Here is a 22,484-nt window from a genome sequence, read left to right as displayed (position 1 = left end):
TAAGAATAACATATTTTAATATTATCACTATACTTTTTATTTTAAAAGGGACACTAACCCTTTGTTTTTTATAATCTTTGACTTAATAAAAATTTCATTAATATTGACATGTAATTAATATTAAGTTAACGTATTATCATATAAATTATAATAGGAGGTAAAGTGGCAGAAAGCATATTTTCAGGTTTTTTTAATTTTTTTAGTAAAAATTCCAGTTACACAAGTGATAATCTTAAAAAAGAGGAAACAATAATAACACATATGGAAGTTGATGATAATGCTGCAGAACAAACAGCAATGTCTACAGGAACTGACAGTGAAGAAAAAGCTAATGATAATGCTGTAGAACAAGCAGCAATGTCTATAGAAACTAACAGTGATGATGAATTTTTCGATTGTAAAGAAAAAGTAGAAGAAGCACCTGGAGTGGAGTTTGATATATTTGATGAGTATGAGATAGTTGATTCAGAGGAATGCGAAGAATTTCTTGATTGTCAAGAAGAATTCCCAGTACCACAAAGTAAAATCGTTTCTTATGTTATTAAGCCATCATTATATGCTGTAAAATATACAGCCAGTGCACTCTCTGCAACAACAATGGTTATATCATATACTTTGGATGGTACTTCACGTGTTGTAGCTGGTGTGTCCTACATTCCTCATGAGATGTCAAAAGCACTTGAGTTATGCAAGGGAGAAGATAAAGGTACGACAGGGCACAAGATTGTTACTTTTTCTCAAGGTCTTCTGAATTGCACATCAGCTACTATATATGCCGCATCATATATACCGTACGGTGCTGGTATAGTTTTTGATGGAGTGTCTAATACCACAGGCAAAGTAAGCTCATCTTTAACACCTGAAACAATAGAAGAAATTTGCAAAAAATCAGATTTGTTTGTGGATGATATCTCTAATACAGCGAACAAGTTGCAGGAAGTTGGTGTGAATATTTCTGAAAATGTAGCGAGCATGTTGAAAGGAGTTACTATACAAAATACTGCTGCAACTGCTATATCACTTTCTTAAGGTATACTGATGTAGTTTATTAGTTTAGCATATACAAATGTTTATCCTTTGTATTCAAAAGGCCGAAAGTGGGGATAATGGTTGCTTTTAAAAAGACGACAGTTTCTATAGTCTTAATTTTGTTTTTAGGCTTTTTATGTAACTTAGTTTTTTTGGATTGATATTTATCCTCTCTGTGCTCTATTAGTCCACCAATAACCATAATTTCTCCACTTTTAACCTTTAGCATGGAGTTTATCTCTCTTATCTCAACAAGTGGAATATTGCTATTTAGTTTAGTTTTGTTTTTCTGCGCAATTAACTCTATTCCCGGATCTTTAGCATAGCCATTAATTCTTGATAGAGTCGGGTGTATATCCATGAATACTTCATTGGTATCAACATTAATGCTTGGATGGATTACTAACACAACACCTATTGGAACACTGTTAATTTTAGTAATTAAGTTTCTGTTAGTACTTTTTTGAGCATCTATAGTAAAATAGACGTGATTTTTAGCAAATGAGATCATAGCTTGCTGATTGTTTGCAGCATGTATCCTTGTACTTGATATAACCGTCGAAGTACCAAATTTATCTAAACTTTTTACCAAACTTACCAAACTGCTCGTACTAGGACACCCAGCTTGGCTATTGTTTAAGTCATTTAAGTTAATACCAGCAAGATATCTATCATTTAAAACAACTTCAACTACCTTTGCTTCTATCATTACCTGAGAAGATGCTAGTCTTTTGACCTTGTTAATATACTCTTCAACAGCTTTGTGAGTATCTTTCCTAGCACTTAAAATAATCACACCGGTCTCTTTATTAGATGAAAGAAATTCATCATCATTTGTGCCATTAACATCCATTATTGTGTTCAAGCCTTTCTCTAACGAAGCCCATAGATCACTACTATATTGAGATCTCATTACATTATTCGAAGCTTCATTAGTAATGTTCCCTTTATTATTAATAATATCATCACTGATGATGAAATTACTTTGAGCAGAACGTTGAATGTTGATAAAGTCAGCATAGTAATTTTTTACGTATGGTAGATCTCGTTCGATTCTAACTACATCATTATCCATAGAGTAACGCAATCCAGCACTTTGAGCTATATTTTGAATCACTTCGCTTACGCTCTTATCTTTTAATTTTAAAATAATGTTACCAGAAATCTTCGGATCTATATCTAAATTAATATCAGAAATTTTCCCTATTTCAATCAACAGATCTTTCACAGGTGTGCTTTCATTTACATTAATTGAAATAAGTAGGCTATTGTTGGTAATATCAGGAAACTTGACTGGCAAATGTAGAACTCCTGGTTCCGAAGGTGGAGTTACTTCTTGATACTGTTGTAAAAGAGCATGACTTTCTCTTACATGAAAATCATCATGCGGTTTTGTACTAATGTGCGTACAAGAAATAATAATAAATAGCACTAAAAATTTTAAAATGGCCATCAAGTAATCACGTAAAACCTGTATTTAGCTTTCTTCAAAAACATTAAAAATATATTTAATATTACCAAAAACTTTTTTATCATTCTAACAAGCAAACAAAAGTATTTAATCATTTTATAATATTGTGTACTTAAAACACACTTTCAATTATTATTAATCTTAGAAAGAATAATTTTATCTATGAAAGTATTTTTACATAAGAATGACTTACCAGATAATTTAATGTTTTACAAAGTTAGTTCTGTAGCTGTTGACACAGAAGCTATGGGCTTGCTGCATAATAGAGATAGGCTATGTCTTGTGCAATTATCCTTTGGAGATGGTAACGCACATCTAATTCAGTTTAGGAATGATTATAGAGCACCTAATTTGAAAAAAATACTTGAGGATACAAATATCACTAAAATATTTCACTTTGCACGATTTGACATAGGCATAATAAATTACTACTTAAAAATTTGGCCACTGCCATGCTATTGTACAAAAATAGCCTCACGTTTGGTACGAACTTATACAGATAATCACAGTTTAAAAGATTTGTGCTCAGAATTAATAGGTATTAAATTAAATAAACAACAGCAATCTTCCGATTGGGGTAATGACAATCTAACAGAAAAGCAAAAGTGTTATGCTGGGTCTGACGTACTTTACCTTCATCAGATAAAAGAAAAGCTAGATTCAATGCTAGAACGTGAAAACAGGAAAGAACTGGCTCAAAAGTGTTTTGAATTTCTTCCTACTCGTGTTCAGCTAGATCTAATAGGATGGGAAAATATAGATATCTTTAGTCATCAAACATAATCTCAAACGTTAATTAAAATACACTAAATGCAACATTTACACACTACACGCTCAATTATATTTACAGTCGGAATATTTTTACTATTGTTTAGTATTACAATGATTATTCCAATGGTTATTGATCCTCAGCACGAATGGAAACTGTTTGGAGTAGGGTTTATTATTACATGCACATCCGGTATAATTTTCACTCTTCTAGGTAAAATCAGTAGATTACATGGCATATCAGCAGTATTTATAACCACTAGTTGTGTATGGCTCACTCTATCTTTATTTGCAGCTATTCCGTTTTATCTAAATGGGTACAGCTACATTGATGCACTGTTTGAAGCAGTATCTGGCATAACAACAACAGGAGCAACTATACTCAATGATGTTGAAGCTCAGTCTGCAGGAATATTAATGTGGAGAGCTATGTTGCATAGCATAGGTGGGTTGGGCATTGTAACGACAGGAATTGCTATTTTTCCAATGTTTAAAATTTTTAGTCTAAATAATTTACTCTATTCCGAATATTCAGATGCTATAAAGAAAAGATTACCTCACATCAGAAACGTTGTGATCCATATTACAATAATATATTATGCTCTCATTTTACTGTGTATATTTTCCTATTATTTGGCAGGTATGCCGTTATTTGACTCTATATGTCATGGAATGTCTACGGTATCAACCGGTGGCTTTTCTAACTACAATGATTCTATTGGACATTATAACAGTCCTATATTAGAAGTTATAACTATTATTTTCATGATTTTAGGATCTCTACCTTTTCTCAGTTACTTAAAAATCGTAAAGCAATTAGACATCTACCATGATGATCAAGTTTCTTACTTTTTCGTAATAGCAATAATTTCATCTTTACTTGCTTGCTACTGGCTATTGGTAAATGTTAATTTAGAAATATGGCAATCATTTAGATATGGAATATTTACAGTTGTATCCTTACTTACATCTACTGGTCACTCAACTTACAGCAACTTGAATTGGGGATTGATTTCAGTTTTAACCTTTTTTTTGACGTTCATAGGAGGATGCAGTGGCTCTGCAAGCGGAGGTATAAAAATCTTCCGTATAGTAGTTATGTTAAAATCAATTAAAAACTATTTTAACACCATACTAAGTGAAGATGCATGCAATGCAGTAAAATTTAATAAAAGAAACCTGGAAAGTGATGAAGTGCATACCGTTCTTATATTTTTCGCAGTTTATATATTAACATTTGCTGCTTCATCAGTAATTATGTCTTACTTAAGTAATGCTGATTTCATCACAAGTATAAGCGCAGTTTCTGCTATGCTCACAAATTCTGGCCCTGGATTCAGCAGTCTCATAGGTCCTTCAGGTAATTACTCATCTTTCAGCAATGAAGTAAAGTTATTCCTATCTTTTCTGATGCTGATTGGTAGACTTGAGATACTACCAGTTTATTTCTGCATATACTATATGATGACCAGCTACAGGAAAAATCATTTTATTTCATAGTCAACTTTTGCAGCTAAAATAAAATCATTTTCGGTGAGTCCATTGGTTGAATGGGTCCAGATTTCAAGCCTACATTTTCCCCATGAAATATTAATATTGGGGTGATGGTATTCCCTCTCTGCAATCTTACTGACTTTATTAGCAAAGTCCATTGCACTGGCAAAATCGGAAAACTTATACTCCTTATATAAATGTCCTCTACTATTGATTAACCACCCATCCAATTCTTTCATCAGTTGTGAAACTTCTTCTGGCGATAGCCACATAACGTTTTTGCATGGTACAGAGTGCTTATCTAATAAATGCGCTACTGCTTCTAATTCCTTTAAGTATACCAAATTAATTATAACAGCAAGCACTAACACCAAAGCATATATTTTAATATGTATATTTTTCATAGCCAATTTTAATATAGTAGAATAGCAATCATTATAGCATAAATAAACTGTTCCGCAACGACATCGCAATGTGAATATTTATTATGCAATTAATATTTATCATACTCGTCCATACCATTATATTACGCGTAGCAACTGTTTTTTTATTATGTGAATCAACCCTCTGCACCTGTGGATAAACCTGTGGATAAAATCCAACTCTAATCTTGTATAATACAAATGACAGGAGCATGATCTGATGGATTTTCTAGCTTGCGTAATCCACTATGAATGTAACATGTTTCCAATTTATCTACAGCTTGTGGTGAGAGCAGCATATGATCTATTCTCATTCCCTGATCATTTCTAAATGAGTTACCTTGATAGTGCCACCAACTAAATTGCTGTAGATTTGGATTAGATATCCTAAATGCATCTGTGAACCCAAGGTTAAAAATTGCCTTTAATTTTTCACGTTCTTTAACATGAAAACAGATTTGGCCATTGATTAAATTTGCATCAAAAACATCAATTTCATCAGGTGCAACATTGTAATCACCAGCAATTATGACTAACTCTTCACGTTTTAGTAATCCTCTCATCCTTTCATATAAATTATCAAGAAATCTCAACTTATATTCAAACATATGAGAATCTGGACTCTGCCCATTTGGAACATACACACTTCCGAGCCTTACTTGCTGATTCATGTATTCAATTACGCATTCCACATAACGTGCTTCATAGCAGCCATCTACTATATCAATTTTAAATTGATTTAATATCGGGTATTTTGATAAGATACATACCCCATTTCTTGCAATTTGCCCGTATAGGGCATATTTATACCCCAGTGCTTTTATTTCTAAATGGGGAAATTGTTCTTCAGTACATTTTATCTCTTGCAGTAAAATGATGTCTATCTTACTACTGACTATGAAGTTGCAAAGTTGTTCAATTCTTTTGCGTATGGAGTTTACATTCCAAGTTGCTACTCTTAGCATTCGCTATCCTTATTAATCGTATCAATTAAATTCTCTNGCTTTCCATTTTACCTGCTTCAAATTGTCAGCAACGTTCTTACTTATTGCGTACGCTACTATATTACCTGTCAGATGTGAAAGCCCACATTTTAAAATTAATGAACAAAACACCCTTGCTGTTTGTGATGAAAAAAAAACTACACCGTTGATAGCACCATCTAGTAATAAATTTTTACATCTATTAGATAAATGCCTTTTAGTAATTGTTCTATAGAGTATTACCTCTTTTATATCAAAACCATCATCAAATAATTTTTTCTTCAGATCATACGATACTTCCTGTCCTCTAATATACAGAAACCTAACTTCATGTGCATAGTAAGACTTTATAAATAAGATCAAATCTTCAACATTACTATCTACCGACTCTACATTAACAAAACCGAGATTTTTGGCAGTTTCCATAGTTGCATTACCAACTGTGATAATAGGAAGGTTGTTTATTTTACACACATGACTGAAAGCTTTAATGCTATTTTTACTAGTGGATACTACAACATCAAATTCATACAAAGACAAGTCAGGGTACAAATATTTCACTGTAAAGACTGGCTCTATATATACTTTATATCCGTGTCTTTTTAATAAACTCCTTGTACCCAATGAATCCAACAAAGGCCTTGTCAATAAAACAGATTTCACTCCTATCAGCTATAGCTCATTGCATATATCATACCTCTCTCAATGAAAATTCCTAACAAAAATTCAGCCATTACTTAAAATGGGCTGAGATACCTTTTTATATATATGTTGACATAATCATATCCTTATGCGGTTCACTGTAAGTTTGTGAAAGGTTTGTCGCTACAGTAACTGTCGCCTCCAATTCAGAACATATTGCACTTCGTTTATCTGCCAGATATGCTAAAAGCTTTTCTGAATCTTCATTAATCTTTTGCTTACCCCTAAGTTCATTATGCTGCATTTGTAATGCATCTATTATCGATATAAATTGAGCTATTTGCTTTGATTTCCGTGTTTTCTCCGAGAACTCATTAATTATATTTCTTATAGGATTAACACACTCATCAATTTTTTTCTGATGTTCTTCAACCATTTGCTGAAGTACTTCTATCGCTTGCTGACAATATTTAGCTCTAAACTTAAAAAGATTTTGCTCAGCTTCGTATCTACCTTGACTTGTCTTGCAATTAAAAATTGCAGCTTTACTTCTATTAAAGTCACTATCAACTCTATCGATTGTGTTTGTTACAATATTCTTTAATTCATTTAATTTTTCTATATCGCTCACCAATTGATCTTCATGCAATTCTTTACATTTTTGATATAATATTATTGTCTGCAAAGTCCCTTCTCGTACTCCCTGGTTGTAAAACTCTCTTAACTCTTTGTTTGCTAGAATTTTCATTGCATCTTGCATCTTAGTAGAAAGACCAGGGTACTTTTTGCTTAATGACTCAACGTGTTTTGAGAGAAAAGCCTCAGTACGATTGTCATTTAATTTCTCTAGTGTTATTCCAATTTCGCTTTCTAGTGAACTTATATACTTCAAGGTATCTTCGAAATCCTGTTTATTGGATGTAAGAACCTTATTAAAAGTTTCCTTTTTTCCCGGTGTAATATTACGTTCTGCTAAGATCCCACGTCCAATTTCATGAAAGACCATGTCTGAATTTGGAGCACTGACATTAGATATAATTTGCGGGTTACTCTCTGGGTTTTCTAAAAAGCTTTCCGCATCTTTTTTCAGCCCTAAAAGATTGTTTAGCTTATCATCAATACTTTTAAATCCTTTAATAGTATAGTTAATGTTTTTTGCTATTCTCTTGCTTTCTTCATCTCGTTCAACTTGCGCTGCAAGCTCATTACACAATTTTTTTGTTACTTGTACATACTCTCCCTTACCATTAAACTTTTTTATCTTACTTTCAAAACCTTCCCTGCCTTTAAATCCTAACAGAGTATAAAGATCTGAAATTCTTTGCTCATTCGATGATTTAGCAGATTTTCCTCCCTGGGGAAGTATAAATCTCGTTACTGTTCTTTTAATCTTTGTAGCTGTAGTCATAAATCTCTTACCTCAATATTAAATTAATCTCTAATTACAACTCATAGTAGTATAACTGCCTAATTATTAATTTTTATATAATCTTTGTTACTAATACAGAGTTATGATAGATATAATGCATGTCAATACTACTGTCAATAGATTTTAACAACAATTACTTGCAAATAATAAAAACTTCATATTTTAACTAGTTATTAGTAACATCTAATTATATAAATAAATATACTCTATGTCTGACTTCGGAAATATACTGTTACTCATAGCGTGCTTATTGTCCATAATGCATGTGTTTTCACCATCTAACTTTTATCGGCCTATTGCTTCTCTTCTATTCCTAAGTGTATCGGTATCAATGGCCATTTTGATTTACTGTCATGTTACAGACAATTTTTCCCTCGAAAATGTATACTATCATTCGCATACAACAAAACCTCTACTTTATAAAATATGCGGAGTCTGGGGTAACAAAGAAGGATCTATGCTGCTTTGGACGTTAGTGCTTACTTTATATTTATTACTAATGAATACTTTTATCGATAATAAAAATAAGCTGAAGAAAACATCGATAATCACTCAATCGTTAATCTGTTTTTGCTTTTTATTATTTACTTTAGTTGAATCAAGCCCATTCTCCAAAATGCTAGACACTGCAACAGATGGGCTAGGCTTCAATCCAGTATTGCAAGATATAGGCCTTGCTATTCACCCACCAGTACTGTACCTAGGGTATCTTGGATTTAGTGTTCCTTTTTCACTATCAATAGCTGCACTTATTACGCAAATTGAAGGAAATGTTTGGGCTAAAACTGTAAGACCCTGGGTACTCATTTCTTGGTCATTATTGACTATAGGTATTAGTCTTGGCAGTTGGTGGGCATATCGTGAACTCGGTTGGGGTGGATTTTGGTTTTGGGATCCGGTAGAGAACGTTTCTTTAATGCCATGGCTGATCGCAGTTGCACTTACACATTTGTTACTTGTAGTAAAAAACTTTAACATCCTGAAAAACTTTGCTATCTTACTCGCGCTTATTGTTTTTATCCTAAGCATAACCGGAACTTTGATAGTTCGGTCTGGTATGCTAAGCTCAGTACACACGTTTGCGTATGATCCGGAGTATGGCTTATACATATCAATTATACTTGGCATTACTGCATGTAGCAGCCTGTTAATTTTCATCATATTTGCAAAAACACGCTGCGTATCACAGCCTACTTTTCCTCTCTTTTCACGCTTTACAATGATGTTAGTAAATAACTTTTTGTTTATAACTGCTTTTTTCATTGTTTTTGCTGGCACCCTATACCCAACACTGCTTGAATATCTAACTGGCAAAACAATTTCAGTTGGAGAAGTATACTACAATACTCTGTTTAATTCCGTTGCATTAGCTATTTTGATCCTTACTATAGTGGGACAATACTGCCGTTGGCAGGGAAGTAACTTATTATCTATTTTTAGTGAATATAGATTTTCATTCTGCAGTGCCGCAGCAATTCTACCATTTATCTTTCATATGAAGCTGATGATAGTATTATCAATTACCATCTCGGCTGCATTACTGGTTTTTATTTTAGAAGCATACAGTAAAAGGATTAGTCTATTTAAATCAACGCTTAGTGAATCCGTATTACTTGCAAGGAAAGTATCTAAGTCTTATTACGCAATGATGATCGCTCATGCAGGAGTTGCAATCTTAGTGCTTGGCATAGCCTGTTCTGTTGGTTGGCAAGAAGAGANAAGAGAAAGAAGGATATTTAAGGATAGGTGATAGCATAACAGTCAATAAATTTAAAGTTACTCTGCAAAATGTTGAGTTAATAAAAGAAAAAAATTTCCATGCAGTCAGAGCTGCTATATCTATTAAAAATTTACTAAATAATAGAACACTAGGAGAAATAACTCCTGAACACAGATTTTATCTTGTAGAGCAACAGAAAAATGTTGAAAGCAGCATCTATCATAATTTATTTTCTGATATATATGTTATAATAGGTGAAATTAATAAGGAAAAAAATAGAATTGCCACTAAAGTATACTATAAACCTGCTATATCGATCATTTGGCTAGGTTCTATTCTTATTGCTTTTGGTTCTCTCCTTGCTGCTTTGCCTTTATCACAAACAAGAGTTCCTGATAGAAAGCACGTTTTGAGTTGACATGATATTATATTGTAATTAATACTGAAATAAAATTAATTATAGGATTAAGTATGTTTTTTTCTGAAGCATTAGCTGCTAGCTCTAATAATAGCGCGTCAACATCTCTTGTAGGCTTTGTCCCGTTCGTTTTAGTAATTCTAGTGTTTTATTTTATGATTATTCGTCCACATCAAAAGAGATTAAAAGAGCATAAAAACATGATTGATCTAATAAAACGTGGAGATGTTGTGGTTACTGCTGGCGGCATAGTAGGTGAAGTAAGCAAAGTTGATGAAGCAAATGAACAATTCATCATCGAAATTGCACCAAAAGTTGAAGTCAAAGTTTTAAAATCTACTATATCTCAAGTTTTAACTCAAAAAACAGCAGTTGAAAAAAATAAAACAGATAAACAGAATAAAGATAGGCCAGCAGCCAATGAGAAGAAAAAAGACAATGAAAGTAAGGATGAAAAATAGTTGGTCGTGTGTGGAATATTTGGTGTAGTAAGCAATGGTTCTTCAGTAGTACAAACTTTACTAACTGGGCTGCAGAAATTAGAGTATAGGGGTTATGATTCTGCAGGTATAGCAGTTGTAAACAAGGAAGGTAAAATAGAAGTAAAAAAATCAGAAGGTAGAGTTGAAAAGCTGCATAGGATAATAAACCACAATGAAATGTCCAATAGCACAGTTGGAATAGCTCATACCCGCTGGGCTACACATGGAGCTCCAAGTCTTAAAAATGCCCATCCAATTCATACAAACAAAGTAGCTGTTGCTCACAATGGTATAATTGAGAATTATAACCTACTAAAGAGGAATTTGGAAAAAATAGGTATACAATTTTATACTGACACTGATACAGAAGTGATACCTAATATATTAACTTTATACCTCAATGAAGGGCTATCACCTATAGATTCCTTATTTAAGTGCATAAGCAATTTGCATGGGTCTTTCGCCTTAGTTTTATTATTTGCAGAGTATCCTGATACCTTATTTGTTACAAAGAGAGGTTTACCATTAACGATAGGCTATAATTGTGGTGCTATGTTTGCTGCATCCGACTCTAACACTTTGAATTCATTTGTGGATAAAATATCTCATTTAGAGGATGACGACATTGCAATGATAAGATGCTGTGAAGTTGAAATATATAATAATGGTACAGAAGTAAAGCGTAACGTAAAAAGCAATAGTACAAGTAACTTTCTTATTGATAAAAAAGGCTATTCCAGCTTTATGCTAAAAGAAATATTTGATCAGCCACATGTCTTGCATGAAACAATAAATCAATTCTATGCAAAGTATCAAGACATCATGCTTACAAACACGGAGTTATTTTCAAGGCTCACTTATATTACTATAGTCGGATGCGGATCGTCTTACTTTGCTGGACTAATAGCAAAGTATTGGTTAGAAAGTATTGCTCAGGTCAGAGTTCACTTAGAAATCTCATCAGAATTTAGGTATAGTAATATTAAACTAGAAGAGGAAAGTGTTGGGTTATTCATTTCACAGTCCGGTGAGACTGCAGATACTATAGAAGCTCTATGCTATGCAAAATCACAAAAGCAGAACATTATTACTATAACTAATACACTCAATAGCAGTATAGAAAAAATATCGGACATTGTATTACATACTCTTGCTGGCCCAGAAATAGGTGTCGCTTCAACAAAGACATTTTCAAGTCAACTTGCTACTTTAGCATGTTTTGTTATAGAACTTGCAGCAATCAAAAACATAATAAACGATGCTGATATAGAACGATTTAGCAATGCTATAAAATCTCTACCAAAATATATAGAGAATGTTTTGCACATTGAAACGATACAAAATATATCAAATTATATATCAGAACATAGTAATGTTATTCTAATTGGCAGAGGAGTTTCATATGGAGTTGCAATGGAAGGTGCACTAAAAATCAAGGAGCTTGCATATATTAATACTATTGCAATTGCTGCAGGAGAAATGAAACATGGATCAATAGCGTTAATAGATGATGCTGTGCTTGTTATAGCAATCATTCCTTACGACAATTTATTCTTCAAAACTCTATCCAATATACAAGAAATAGTTACACGGAGAGGAAAGGTTATTGCTTTCACTGATATTAAAGGAGCTTCGTTTCTCAAAGAAATTTGTGAAGATGTAATACAGCTTCCTACAGTTGACAACTTTATTTCTCCAATTATTTATAGTGTTGCCATGCAGCTTCTTGCATATTTTATTGCAGTGAACAAGGGTCTCGATGTTGATTGCCCAAGAAATCTAGCTAAATCTGTGACAGTTGAGTAATCCAGTATGAAAACCAGCTTAGTAAAAGTCGAAGATAAAAAAACAGTAAAAAGTTTATTAAAAATATTTGGTGAGGTTGCAGGTGCTGTAAGATCATGGATAGGTAATATTAACCTAGATTTAAGTAATAAGAGAGACATCGATGCTTTAATTGCAAAAATGAATGAATGTTTAAATCCAAAAGGTGGAGAAGTTTCAGCACGAAAAAACACAGTATCTCTTGGCAATTTGTACCTAAATTTATCAGAAAATGGCAAAATAAAATTTCTGCAGATTTTAGCAGAAAAGTTTAATCCAAGTCAGGAAGAGATAGGTGAAAGAATTGTAGAGTACAAAAAGAATTATGATCCTAGATCAAGCTATAAATTTGAACAAAATCTTATAAAGGCTCTCGAATCACCACGCTCCAAGATATTAAAACAATTCATTTCTTTACCAGATGGCCTCAAATTTATTGTTGATATGCGCTCTGATGTACTGAGACTAAAAAGTCAATATAAAGAATTAAATCCACTAGAGAAGGAATTAAAAAATATATTACATACTTGGTTTGACGTAGACCTATTAGATTTACATCAGATTACTTGGAACTCACCTGCATCATTGCTGGAAAAATTGATAAAATACGAAGCAGTACATAAAATTTCATCATGGAGTGATTTGAAAAATAGACTAGACTCTGACCGTCTTTGTTTTGCCTTTTTTCACTATAAAATGCCAAATGAACCTTTAATTTTCGTAGAGGTTGCACTGATAGATAGCATTGCAGATAGCATCCAATATCTTCTAGATGAGTCAGTACCTTCAAGTAATCCAAGTAGCGCAAGTGTAGCCTTATTTTATTCGATATCAAATACTCAAGCAGGACTATCTGGTATTAGCTTTGGTAATTTTTTAATAAAAAGAGTTGTAGAAAAGTTGTCAAAAGAATTTAAGAATATAAAAACATATGCTACTCTCTCGCCAATACCTGGGTTTACACAGTGGTTAAAGGAAGCTTTAACAGATGATATCATAGATAAGTTGCAAATAAAGCAACCTTGCAGTGAAATTTTAGAAAGTACTGAAACTCACCGTGAATGTGAGGTAAAGCAGTCTCTGCTTAAGTTATGCACGTATTACCTATTAAAAGTTTATAATAAAAATGGCTATGTCCATAACCCAGTAGCGCATTTCCATTTAAGCAATGGCGCTTCAATCAAAAAGTTAAACTGGATGGCTGATACTTCCGATAAAGGCATTAAGCAATCTGCTGGAATAATGGTAAACTATCTGTATGAATTATCTAAAATAGATAAAAATCACGAAAACTACATGCTTAATAAAGTAATTTCCTGTTCAAAAGATATACTTAAATCAATTTAATAAAGCACACACTTTTCTCAAAATTATTCACATACTTTCAAAAATAGTTCACGTAGATCCACCTTAGAAGGAGCACCCATCAGAACATCTTCACCCTGTTGATTCATAGGAAAACAAATAATCTCGCGTATATTTGGCTCATCAGCAAGGAGCATAACCATTCTATCAATTCCAGGTGCTATACCACCATGCGGAGGAACTCCGAACCTAAATGCACGCACTAAAGCCCCAAATTTAGTGTCTACTTCTTCCTTGCTATAACCCGCGATAGAAAAAGCTTTATACATAATATCCAGATTGTTATTACGGATCGCACCACTGGATAACTCCACTCCATTACAAACCAAATCATATTGATACGCAAGAATATCTAATGGATTTTTTTCCTCTAAATCTTTAAGACCACCCTTCGGCATAGAGAACGGATTATGAAAGAAATCAATTTTTTTGCTTTTATCATCATAGAAAAAATATGGAAAATCAATAATCCAGCAAANTATCAATCAATCCTAGCTCTGATCCTAAAAGAGTACGAACTTTACCAGCAATTGTTGCCGCCTCATTTTCCTTATCAGAAGCAAAAAAGACACTATCTCCTGGTTTGATGTTTGTTAGCTCTATAATCTGATTAAGCCTATTTTCATCGAGAAATTTTGCTATTGGCCCTTTTGCAACACCGTCTTTATCAAAAGTAATATACCCAAGCCCCTTTGCACCAAATTCCTTTTGTGCATGTTCTATCTTTTTATCAAAAAAGCTACGTGGTTCTTCTGCTGTATTAGGAGCAGGAATTGCTCTTACCACCATGCCTTGCTCTATATTCTTTTTGAAAATATTAAATTCTGAATGACGAAAAACTTCCGTGACATCACTAATCAACAAGGGGTTGCGCAGATCTGGTTTATCAGAACCATATTTTAACATAGCCTCTTTATAAGTAATACGTGGAGAACTTGTATCAATAGACTTGCTAGAAAATTTTGCAAACACCTGATATAAAGTTGATTCTATAATCTGAAAAATATCCTCCTGAGTAACAAAAGACATTTCTAGATCAAGCTGATAAAACTCACCTGGAGAGCGATCAGCTCTTGCATCCTCATCACGAAAACATGGCGCAATTTGAAAATATTTATCAAACCCTGAAACCATAAGCAGCTGCTTGAAAATTTGAGGTGCTTGTGGCAGTGCATAAAATTTACCGGGATGTAACCTACTTGGCACTAAATAATCACGTGCCCCTTCTGGTGATGAAGCCGTGAGTATTGGAGTTTGAATCTCCAAAAACCCCTGCTCTATCATAAGCTTGCGCAGCTCTGCAATAACATGCGAACGCAAAATAATATTGTTGCGGACTTTCTCACGCCTCAAATCAAGAAACCTATATTTAAATCTCATGTTCTCGGGATAATCACACTCACCAGCAACACTTGCTAATATACTTCTTTCTTCCTTTGCTATCTCCTCATCATCAGATAACTTTACTTCCGACTCAACATATAAATCATTAACTACAACTTCAACTTCTCCTGTTGCTATAGACGTGTTTATTGTATCTTCAGTCCTTGCTTTTACTATTCCTTTTATAGTAATAACACTTTCTAGTTTTAAATCCGAAATTCTATCAAAAAAGTCCCTGTCATTATTAAATACCAGTTGGGTTACCCCATAAAAATCTCGTAGATCAACAAAAACTAAATTACCGTGATCCCGCTTGCGGTACAGCCATCCAGAGAGAGTTACTTCTTCTTCTACATTATTTTTTCTTAATTCGTTACACGTATGAGTTCTATAGTAGTTCATTCAATTATGCATAATCACTATATTAAAGTATAAAATATATCGTCTTACACACAAGTTTTTAAATTTATAACCAATGAACTTTTGGCTGTTGTCAGCCACCTAATTCAGTGTTACACTTGGTTTAATAAATCATAATCAGAATGCAAGACAACATCGTACCAGTATCAATAGTAAAAGAGTTAGAAGATTCTTACCTCTCTTATGCAATGAGTGTAATTATAAGTCGTGCTATACCGGATGTGCGTGACGGTTTCAAACCAGTTCATAGACGCATACTGTATGCAATGTCCAGAGCTGGATATGATGCTGGTAAGCCATATAAAAAAGCAGCTAGAGTTGTCGGTGATGTGATGGGTAGATACCACCCACACGGTGATGCCGCAATTTATGATTCCCTAGTGAGAATGGCACAGGACTTTTCTCTCCTTTTACCACTGATTGATGGGCAAGGTAACTTTGGATCGATAGACGGGGATCCTCCTGCTTCAATGCGGTATACAGAAGCAAGGCTACATAAGGTATCACATTTTTTACTGAATGACATCGATGAGGATACTGTTGATTTTAGGCCAAACTACGATGGTAACGAATCTGAGCCGGTTGTATTACCCGCAGAATTTCCAAACTTATTGGTCAACGGCGCAAGTGGTGTTGCAGTTGGAATGGCAACTAACATCCCTTCTCATAATCTTGGTGAAATAATTGATGCTTGTATTTTGTACATAGATAACCCTGAGGTTACTTTAGATGAATTACTGGAGGTAATACCTGGTCCAGACTTTCCAACAGGTGGAGTAATCCTTGGTAGGACAGGTATAAAATCAGCATTTGCAACAGGTCGAGGCTCGATCGTTGTACAGGGTAAAACTCACATAGAGGATTTACCTCAAGATAGGCAGGCAATAGTCATCGACGAAATACCTTATCAAGTCAATAAAGTTAAGTTGATAGAAAAGATAGGTGAGCTTGTTAAAGAAAAAAGGATTGATGGCATAGTGGAGATCAGGGATGAGTCCGATAAATCTGGTATCAGGGTAGTAATTGAACTCAGGAAAAACGCTGCAGCGGATTTCATATTAAATCAAATACTAGGGTTAACTCCTCTGAGAAGTAGTTTTAGTGTTAACACACTAGTGTTAAATAACAATAGGCCAGCTTTGATGTCATTAAAAGAGATCATAACTGCCTTTATCGACTTCAGAAAAGAAGTACTGGTTAGAAGAACAGAGTTTCGATTGAGAAGAACAAGAGAAAAGGCGCATATACATATAGGACTCTATATTGCAGTCTTAAGTATAGACGAGGTGATAAAAATTATTCGTGGTGCAAAAGATCCTGCAGAAGCTTGTAGAGAACTTCTCAATAAAGAGTGGAAAACTTCATCTGAGATACAGACAATTATTGAATTAATTTCAGATAGCACAAGCTTTTTAGAAGACGGAGTATATAGGTTCACTGAGCTGCAGGCAAAAGCTATCCTTGATATGAAGTTACAACGCTTAACAGGGCTTGAAAAAGATAAATTAGAAGCTGAGCTACACTCTATGGTAAACTTAATAAAAGAATATATTGATTTCCTCGGCTCAGAAGAAAAATTGATGAAAGAAATTAAAGTCAATTTACAGGAAATCAAGAACAGATTTGCAGTTTCGCGAAAAACTGCGATTGAAGAGTCAGATGTAGATATCGAAGCTGAAGATCTAATTCCACAGGAGGACATGGTCGTCACTGTAACCATGAATGGTTATATCAAGCGTGTAAAACTTTCTCACTACAGAACTCAACGTCGTGGTGGCAAAGGAAAGTTGGGACAAGGGTTAAAAGAAGAGGATGTAATAACTAAATTATTTGTCGGCAATACTCACACTAGCGTCTTATTCTTCTCTAATATTGGTCGAGTATATAAACTAAAAGTTTATAAATTACCTCTCTCAGAACCAAGTGCACGCGGAAGAGCGTTGGTTAACATATTCCCACTGATTGATGGAGAAACTATCACTAATATCATGCCCCTACCAAATGAGATTGATGAGAGTTTCAACATAGTTTTCGCCACTGCTTATGGCAATATAAGACGTAACTCTCTAGCAGATTTCGATTATATTCCAAGCAATGGCAAAATAGCAATTAAATTAGATGAAGGTGATAAGTTGATAGCAGTTAAAGTATGCACTGAAAGTAACCATATATTGCTTTCAACAAGGTCAGGAAAAAGTATTAGATTCATTGCAAGCGATGTGCGCCAATTTAAGAGTAGGAACTCAGATGGTGTAAGGGGTATCAAGCTTGCAAAAGCCGATAGTGTAATGTCAATGACGATATTAAATGGTGTGGAAATTACCACAGAAGAAAAAGAGCTTTACCTAAAGGTTTCACTTAGCAAGAGATTAGAAGCTGCACACAGTGAAGTTATAGATCACAAGCTAGAAAAGATATTAAGTGGTATAGAAATAGACAACGAAGCGTTCTTAAAATTCGCTAAAAATGAAGAATTTATATTGACCATCACAGAAAATGGCTTCGGTAAAAGAACTTCCGCATATGAATACAGAACTACCGGTAGAGGCGGTATTGGCATTACAAATATACTCACGACTAGCAGAAATGGCAATGTTGTTGCCAGCTTTCCAGTTAAACAGGATGATAATATTATGCTTATAACGGATAAAGGCAAATTAATTCGAATTTCAGTTAATGACATAAGAATCGCAGGACGCAGCACTCAAGGAGTAACTCTATTTAAAACAGAAAAAGATGAAAAGGTAGTATCAGTTGCAAAAGTTGAAGATGCCGATTCTTCTGAAGAGAGCTCTCTTGAAGAGAAGCTCCCCTCTTAATATATTTTATGTAAGTTTACAATCTATATCTTGCTATTACTTTCCTTGCTCAAATATAGCTGATAATCTCTTTACATTACTTATTCCATTAATTCTAGAATCCGGGTTTTCTACATTTGGAGCTTTCTTTTCAAACATAGCTGCTAGTTCCTTTACATTACCTTTCATTCTAGAATCCGGGTTTTTTACATTTGAAGTTTTCTTTTCAAATATAGCTTCTAGTCTCTTTACATTATTTATTCCATTAACTCTAGAAGACGGAGTTTCTACATTTGAAGCTTTCTTTTCAAACATAGCTTTTAGCTCTTGCACTGACTTTTCTTTACTATTAGTTTTAGACTCAGGCTTTTGCAAAGTGCCTTTTGTTTTAGCTTCAAATGCCCGATTTTCTCCATTACTTAGTTGCGGCTTTGGAGGTACAGGAGGTTTAATTTTACTCTTAACCTCTTTAGTTTTAGATTCAAGGTTTTGCAAAGCACCTTTTGTTTCAGCTTCAAATGCCTGCTTTTCTCCATTACTTAGTTGTGGCTCTGGAAGTACAGAAGGTTTAAAAGTTTTTGCTTCATCATCACTTACACTACCAGAAAGATCGATACCACTATCTTGACTACTAGTCCGCGAAATACAAACTACATCGTTTTTATTCTTTCGTTTTGTTCTAGGAAGCTGACCTACCTCCTTCTTTATCTTTTCTTGCTCCTCAAAGGTCTTATTAATGTCATCCAGCGCTAATTGCATAAAACTAGTAGTAAACATATGTTGACGGCTAGATTCATTATATTCTATTCCGTTCTTTAGATCCTTTGATATCCAGCTCAGCACATCTTTAACCTTTACTCCATCATGAAGCTTTGCACACAGATCTTTTAAGTCCTCTTGATACAGGGCATCCTTTGATTCTATATTATGTAACACGTTGTCTACATATTCAACTAAGGAATTTTTACCTTGCTCTTGATATTTATCCAGCACTAAATTTAAATAACCGGTAGTGAAATAATACTCTTCACTGAATTCATCATAAAAAGGTTCTCCTGTATTCTCAAGATCGTTTAACATCCAGACCAGCACATCATGAATTTTTATATCATCAAGTATTGTATGCAGATAATCTATTCCTTCTTTATACAAAGGACTATAATATACATAAGATAATAATTTAGAAATATTCTCTTTGTTAGATAACAATTGAGAACTATTACCTTTGAATAACTGATCGCCTTTAATTTGAATTTCAGGCTTTGTACTATGTTCTGTGTAACTCATTTCTTACCTCTAACCAATAAATTATTATGATAATAACCCAAGAAACGTTAATATTGTAATAATTATATTGGTGGTAAATGATCTTTAAACAAGCATTAACAATGGATTTTCCATGTAATGCTTGAAAGCGTTAAGGAATTTTGCTCCTAATGCTCCATCAACTGCTCTATGATCAACTGAAAGTGTAACTGTCATGACTTCTACTATCTCTATTTTCTCATCNTTTTCTCATCCACAACAATAGGACGTTTTTCAGATGCGCCAACAGCCATTATACAGGATTGAGGCGGATTAATTATCGCACTAAAGGTCTTGATGCCAAACATACCTAAATTAGAAACGGTAAAGCCACCCCCCTGANCTACCTGCTAAGTCTTTTACCTCTTTTGAAATAGACAAAATATTTTTTTGATCAGCGTTCTTAACTATCGGAGTAATTAATCCATCATCAAGTGCCACGGCTATAGAAATGTCTATATTTGAATATTTCAATATTTTATTATCTGTCCATGAGGAATTTATATCAGGGAATTTGCTCATACTAAGAGCAACAGCTTTAACTACTAAATCATTAATCGTGATTTTACTGCCATCGATTGCAGTATTAATATCATTTTTTAACGATACTAGCTTATCAATTTTACAATCTACTGTTAGATAAAAATGCGGAATAGTTTGTTTAGATTCCACTAAGCGCTGAGCTATTACTTTACGCATGTTGCTTACTTCAATAATATCGCTAGTTTTTTCTACCTTTAAGTCACTGGCTAATACATCAGCTTTAATTATACGTCCATATGGGCCAGTACCCTTCAGCTTTCTTATGTCAATCCCTTCACTGCTGGCGATTTTTTTAGCTATGGGACTTATCTTCACTCTGTCTTCTTTATCACTTACTGTTTCTGTATTTGGTGCATTTTTTTGTTCATATTTACAACTATCTTCTGCAAATTTCTCCCCTTCTTCTATCATTATGGCAATGACTTGATTAACAGGTATACCACCTGTTCCTTCTGGTACTAAAACCTTCGCGATGATTCCCTCATCTATCGATTCAAATTCCATGATAGCTTTATCAGTCTCTATCTCAGCAATTACATCACCTACTTCAACCTTGTCTTTTTCTTTTTTACACCACTTTACTATTTTCCCCCCTGTTTTGCTCATTGTCGGTGAAAGAGCTGGCATTAATATTTCTATCGGCATTTATCATATATCAAAGATCTACTTAATTTTTAAATTACTCTCAGCCTGATGTCAATCCAATCGTGACTTTAAATATACCTATTTTACACAAAAGGGTGCTCACTTTTTATTATTAATAATTTCTATCATCGATTCAGCTGCTTTTTGTTCGGCAGTTTTTTTGCTATAAGCTTGTGCAGAAACTTTACCATAATTCTTCACATAAACTGAGATGGTAAATTCCGGTCTATGAGCAGGTCCGCTTCGCTTTACAAGCTGATACTCAGGCAAAGATAACTTGTTTCTCTGAGTCCATTCCTGTAGTAACGTCTTAGAGTCTTGAGGTGGATTGACTGTTTTTTGGGCTAATTCCTTCCAATGCCTAGTAACAAACCTTTCAACATCCTCAAATCCACCATCAATATAAATTGCCCCTATTAACGCTTCAAGTGCATTTTCCAAATTCTTTGAATTATGTTCTCCCCCATTACACCGTTCACTATTATTCATAATTATGAAATCGCCTAATTTTATCTGTCTAGCTATATTGGTAAGCGTACTACCACAAACTAAATCTGTTTTTCTTTTTGCTAAATCCCCTTCTTTTTCATTGGGAAACAATTTAAATAACATAACAGATACAGTCATATTTAATATGCTATCTCCCAAAAATTCTAATCTTTCGTAATTCACAACTTGATCCTTGCTATCCCTTTTGTTAACACTTGGATGAGTTAATGCTTCTTTTAGAAGAAAGTTATCTTTAAACTCATAATCAATGAGCTCAAATATTGCTGTATAATTTACAACCTGCATGTTAATTAAGAGGATTTATTTATATATACATAAAAGATTGATTTTTTGCAACTTTATTAAAGGTATATAAACTTAAATGTTTTACTTAAGAATTTTAATCTATTATCATATAAACATAAAATAAATAGTTTAAATGATTAAAAGCTATCAAAAAGGACATAGAAAACGTTTAAGAAGCAGGGTAATTTCAGACAATGGACGATCACTTCTTGATTATGAAGTTTTGGAGCATATATTGTACTCAGCATATAGTAGAATTGATGTAAAACCTATTGCAAAAGGACTCATAAACCATTTTGGAAACTTAAACAGAGTTTTCAATGCTGACCTAGAGGCTCTAAGAAATATTGATGGAATAAGTGACGCTGCAATATCCGCTATTTTCTGTGTGAAGCAAGCTTTTGTTCGCTCTGCAAGAGAGGAAATGAGAAATTTACCTATAATAAATAACTGGCAAAAGCTGCTTGATTATCTAAAAACCAGCATTGGAAACATCAGCAAAGAAAATTGCCGTGTAATTTACATGAATAAAAAATATCGCTTGATAA

The 22,484-nt window shown here is 33.7% G+C and overlaps 1 protein-coding gene across 1 annotated transcript; it reads left to right on the top strand.

Annotated features, from left to right (window-relative positions):
* The first annotated feature begins 15,972 nt into the window (after nt 1-15,972).
* On the top strand, nt 15,973-18,669 carry LOC108370723 (DNA gyrase subunit A-like). The gene has a single exon (XM_017626106.1). The coding sequence runs from the start codon at nt 15,973-15,975 to the stop codon at nt 18,667-18,669; it is 2,697 nt and encodes an 898-aa protein (XP_017481595.1).
* Nucleotides 18,670-22,484: the final 3,815 nt, after the last annotated feature.

Source organism: Rhagoletis zephyria, unplaced genomic scaffold (genome assembly GCF_001687245.7).
Source record: "Rhagoletis zephyria isolate East Lansing unplaced genomic scaffold, Rhagoletis_zephyria_1.1 Rzeph_scaffold_04440, whole genome shotgun sequence".
In the NCBI taxonomy this organism is placed as follows: Eukaryota; Metazoa; Arthropoda; class Insecta; order Diptera; family Tephritidae; genus Rhagoletis; species Rhagoletis zephyria.
Note: the sequence above shows the minus strand (reverse complement) of the source record. Positions and strands in the feature narration are given on the sequence as shown.